The sequence below is a fragment of the Ascaphus truei genome, chromosome 3 (genome assembly GCF_040206685.1).
Source record: "Ascaphus truei isolate aAscTru1 chromosome 3, aAscTru1.hap1, whole genome shotgun sequence".
NCBI lineage: Eukaryota > Metazoa > Chordata > Amphibia > Anura > Ascaphidae > Ascaphus > Ascaphus truei.
In genome coordinates, this window is record NC_134485.1 from 154,628,686 (window position 1) to 154,633,948 (window position 5,263).

At 48.8% G+C, this 5,263-nt stretch overlaps 1 protein-coding gene across 1 annotated transcript in view; it reads left to right on the forward strand.

The window, feature by feature from the left end:
* Window positions 1-3,270: 3,270 nt before the first annotated feature.
* TSPAN7 (tetraspanin 7) overlaps window positions 3,271-5,263 on the forward strand; it is a 494,015-nt gene continuing 492,022 nt past the window's right edge. Inside the window, exon 1 of the mRNA XM_075589681.1 lies at window positions 3,271-3,484. Within this exon, the coding sequence (XP_075445796.1) occupies window positions 3,419-3,484 (66 nt within the window). The 5' untranslated portion in view covers window positions 3,271-3,418. The remainder of the gene's footprint in view (window positions 3,485-5,263) is intronic.

The window sequence follows — 5,263 nt, forward strand, 5'->3', positions numbered from 1 at the left end:
AGCGGGTCCGGTTAGCAGAGTCGTATAAATAGCCTGGTTCGGGACAGGAGAGTGTAGAGTGGTAGAGGTACTTGCCAAATACGGGGTAGGAGAGATCAAGAGTAGTCGGTGTCCAAAGCCAAAGTCGAGGAGAGGAGAAGGTAGAAGTCCGTTGGGCGAGCCGGGGTTCGAGGGTGCCAGAGATCGGGAGTCCAGGTTCAAGCTAGGGTCTGTAACGGAAGACAAGAGCAGACTGCGAAGTAGCTTGTAGCAAGCACAACTAGAGACTGACTATGCTCAGCAATCAGCTCTGGGCTGGTAGCACTATATACTGACAGGAGCCAATGAGAACCTCCAGCGGTGATGTCAGATGAAGGTAGAGCGCTGATAGGCTGAGGCAGGATGCAGGACAGGTGGGAACGGAACAATTACATTGGCGGCAGTGGAGATGGACATGGTAGCGCGCGCGAGACTCGCGCGCCGGAAGTGGCGGGTTGAGTTCGCTGGGAAGAAAAGCAGGAACTGTAGAGGCGAGCACGGGTCTACCACGGCGGCGCGCATGGGCAGCAGGAGCTGCAGGAGGAGAAGGGGGAGAAGGGGGGACCACGTGACCGGGTGCCGCGCGCCCGGACAGCGGAGGTAAGAGCCGCAGCGGGCGCCGTGGGTAGCGGCCTTACAGTGTGGGTGTGTGTATATATGTGGGAGTGTGTGTATATATGTGGGAGTGTGTGTATATATTTGGGAGTGTGTGTATATATGTGGGAGTGTGTGTATATATGTGGGAGTGTGTGTATATATTTGGGAGTGTGTGTATATATGTGGGAGTGTGTGTGTATATGTGGGAGTGTGTGTGTATATGTGGGAGTGTGTGTGTGTATATGTGGGAGTGTGTGTGTATATGTGGGAGTGTGTGTGTATATGTGGGTGTGTGTGTGTATATGGGTGTGTGTGGGTGTATATATATATATATGGGAGAATGTGTATGTGTGTATGGGAGTGTGTGACACCAGAGGTACCCCCCCCAATCAGTCACCCACCCCTGCCTCGGTCAGTCACCCACCCCTGCCCCGGTCAGTCACCCACCCCTGCCCCGGTCAGTCACCCACACCTGCCCCGGTCAGTCACCCACCCCTGCCCCGTTAATCAGTCACCCCTGCCCCGGTCAGTCAGTCAGTCACCCCTGCCCCCTGCCCCCGGTCAGTCAATCACCCCTTGCCCCGGTCAGTCAGTCACCCCTGCCCCGGTCAGTCAGTCACCCCTGCCCCGGTCAGTCAATCACCCCTGCCCCGGTCAGTCAGTCACGCTGCCCCCAGTCAGTCAGTCACCCCTGCCCCTCTCTCTCTGCTCTCCCCCGTCTCCCCTCTCTCTGGTCTCCCCCGTCTCCCCTCTCTCTGGGTCTCCCCCGGTCACCCCTCTCTCTGTTCTCCCCCCGTCTCCCTTCTCTCTGGTCTCCCCCGTCTCCCCTCCTCTCTGGTCTCCCCGTCTCCCCTCTCTCTGGTCTCCCCCGTCTCCCCTCTCTCTGGTCTCCCCCATCTCCCCTCTCTCTGTCTCCCCTCTCTCTCTGGTCTCCCCGTCTCCCTCTCTCTGGTCTCCCCCGTCTCCCTCTCTCTGGTCTCCCCCTCTCTCTGGTCTCCCCGTCTCCCCTGTCTCTGGTCTCACCCGTCGCCCCTCTCTCTGGTCTCCCCTCTCTCTGGTCTCCCCTCTCTCCTGGTCTCCCATCTCAGCTGGTCTCCCCCGTCTCCCCTCTCTGGGTCTCCTCCCCTCTCTCTGGGTCTCCCCCGTCTCCCTCTCTCTGTCTCCCCGTCTCTGGTTCTCTCTCTCCCCTCTCTCTTTCTCTCTCCCCCCTCTGTCTCCTTCTCTCTCCTCTGTCTCTTTTTCTCTCTCCCTCCTCTGTCTCTTTTTCTCTCTCCCTCCTCTGTCTCTTTTTCTCTCTCCCTCCTCTGTCTCTTTTTCTCTCTCCCCCCTCTGTCTCTTTTTCTCTCCCCCTCTGTCCTCTTTTTCTCTCCCCCCTCTCTATTCTCTCCCCCCTCTCTATTTCTCTCCCCTCTCTCTTCTCTCCCCTCTCTCTTTCTCTCCCCTCTCTCTTTCCTCTCCCTCTCTCTTTCTCTCCCCTCTCTCTCCCTCTCCCTCTCCCTCTCCCCTCTCTCTCTCTCTCTCTCTCTCTCTCTCTCTCTCTCTCTCTCTCTCTCTCTCTTCTCTCTCTCTCTCTCTCTCTCTCTCTCTCTCTCTCTCTCTCTCTCTCTCTCTCTTTCTCTTTCTCTTTCTCTCTCTTTCTCTCCCTCTCTACCCCCCTCCCTCTCCTCTCCCCCCCCCCTCTCTCTCTCTCCCCCCTCCTCTCTCTCTCTCCCCCTCTCTCTCTCTCTCCCTCTCTGTATCTGGATATCTTATTTACCCTATATATCTTAACTGTCCATTACTACACCAAAATAACTTATACTGCTTTCTTCCAGATCTGACTCAAGCTTCACACAGAAGACATCGGAATCCCCCCTAACCCAGAGGACAGATAGGGAACACATCCCCTCCAACTTATAACATTGTGGGAATGAGGTACCTGGACACACACACACACACACACACACACACACACACACACACACACACACACACACACACACACACACACACACACACACACACACACACACACACACACACACACACACACACACACACACACACACACACACACACACACACACACACACACACACACACACACACACGACTAATTGTAGTATAATGTAATAAAAACATTTGTCAAAAACGAATGTTGTTCTGACTAGGAATTTATTAAATGTATTTTATTTATATATTTTATTTTAAAGCGGGGTTGGGGCGGGGTTGGGGGCGGGACTAGGGGCGTGGTTAGGGGGCGGGGCTATGTGGCGAGTAGATTTTTTGATTTGTCGAACACTGTCTATCTATCTATCTATCTATCTATCTATATATATATATATTATTATAAAAAAAAGCTATAGAATTGACTACATGGTCTACTGTATGAAAAAAGGTACAGAAATCGCTTTCCATCTGAAAAATGCCCTGTAACAGTTACAGAACATTTTTTTTGTAGTGTCTGGCATCTTAAAGTGCACCTTCTTTTTCAAACTGCAGCAGAACAGCTGCATTTTGTAAAAGAAAGAGGCAGGACCCCAACAGGCTTCATACAGCTTCTCCTCCACAGTTGAAACTCAACCAACCAGCTTGCTGAGGGGGTGTGTGCCCTGGCTGCCAGAGCGCACCTGATCTGCATATGAGGCAGGGATTTATGTGCCTGAAAGGCAGCTCTAGCTTGTCAAGTTCTTTCTATTGCCTTTTTCCTCTCTTCCTCTTGCGGATTGGGGATAAACTGCAAGCAGGAGGGGCTGTGAGACTGAGCTGTGAGGAGCAGCAGTAACACCCGGCTACCGGATTTCAGTAGCATGCATCAAGGAGAATGGAGACCAAGCCAGTAATAACGTGTCTGAAAACCCTGCTGATAATATACTCTTTCGTCTTTTGGGTGAGTGTAATGTTATCCTGCATGTGATCCTGTGTGATAGGTGGCAGTGAGGCGATCACGCATCTGTTGCCTGACTGATTTAAATTCGAATGAATAGCCTATTTTATATGCTGTGCTTGGCATCGCCTCCCCTTCTTTTTCCTCTCAATCTCCAGTCCTTCTGCATCGCCCTAGACTTGTTTACTGCGCAAAATAAGAGCTGGTGTATTATAGACTAGAGTGGAAAGGACGTGAAACAGTGTCAAAGCTTTGAGTAAGGGCTGAATGTGCAATTCTGATTAGGAAATCACAGTCCCTCTAAATCAGTGGTCAACCCGGGCGAGGTATATCGTTGTCCTTCCAGTCACGTTTACATGTGCAATGAATTCAGGGCTGATTTAATGAGTATGGCATGTCCCAGATTCAGAAGATTCCCCCTTCGTAGATTTGTATGAGATGCTGTATTAAGGATGCCCCGTGTTCACTGAGCTGGTACATGGTCTCATTAATGAAACCAGGCACATTGAGATTGCAGTGGGTGTTTAGCAAAGAGACGGATCTGTAGCCACAGACAGGTTGTTGCTAAGGACCTTTTCGGTTTTATTCTAGGAAAGTGAATCTCTAATGAGCTCAGATGATAAAATGCTGCATAGGTTGGGCTTGTTTCAGTGCTGGAAATGCAGCATATCCAGCAAAATCCCATGGCTATTTCCTTTACGTTTTGTTGGGTAGACTATTTTAATCTCATTTATGAGTTTGTGTTCTAATACCAAGTGCAGCAGTTGCTTACAAATATTAATATTGCGGTCATGTCATGCTATGTCATTCTTTCATGTTCTACAGAATAGATTTTTACCCAGAAGAGAGAGAGAGAGAGATTGTGTGTGTGTGGTGTGTGTGTGTGTGTGTGTGTGTGTGTGTGTGTGTGTGTGTGTATATGTATATGTATATGTATATATATATATATATATATATATATATATATATGTATATATATATATATATATATATATATATATATATATATATGTATATATATATATGTACTTTCTGGCATATCGAAATTATAGGATTAGCTATTACTGCTTGTTTAGTTCCATTTATTTGTAGGGTGGTGGATGAGCAGAGTGGGCTTTTGTTTCATATAAGAAATCTGCAGTCTTGATTTGGGTAATATTTTCACCAGCTGCATTATATCAGTTAAATTGTAGGGACTCTGTGATAAGATTGGGGCAGTAAACAACCTGTTGGTGACGAGGCAGCTTTTCCTAGAGAACACTATTTGGGGGGAAATTAAGCTCACAACCCCAACAAGTACAGTATTCTCACAATTTTGGGATGAACAGGATTGAGATGAAAGGGCTTATCTTCTACTCTTTAGAAGTTATTCATTAGTAATTTGGCAGGCACTTTCGCAGTTAAATGAATAACCCCCCTTAGGCCCTTACTCAATACGCACCTTCTCTGTGCATGAGATTTTAAAGGAGCTGAACTCTTCTACTCGCAGGGGTGAGCAAACTTTTTATGCCGAGCCCCCTTTTTCATCCATAACATTTCTCAGGCCCCGCCTGCCTGATGTAATCAAAATCAAAAAACCTTTATTAAACGGTATACAATGTAAATACAAATGTCTAAATACTTGCATATTTCAACAGCTCGCGCTTGCAAAATTAGGCTGTGTCTGTCCACGCTGCCGCTGAGAGCGGTGACATCACCAACTCTCCAAGCATGAGCACAGGGTGTCCTGCATAATTTTGTAAGCACGTGTAGTGGGGGGGGGGGAGATCGGGGCTATTTTTG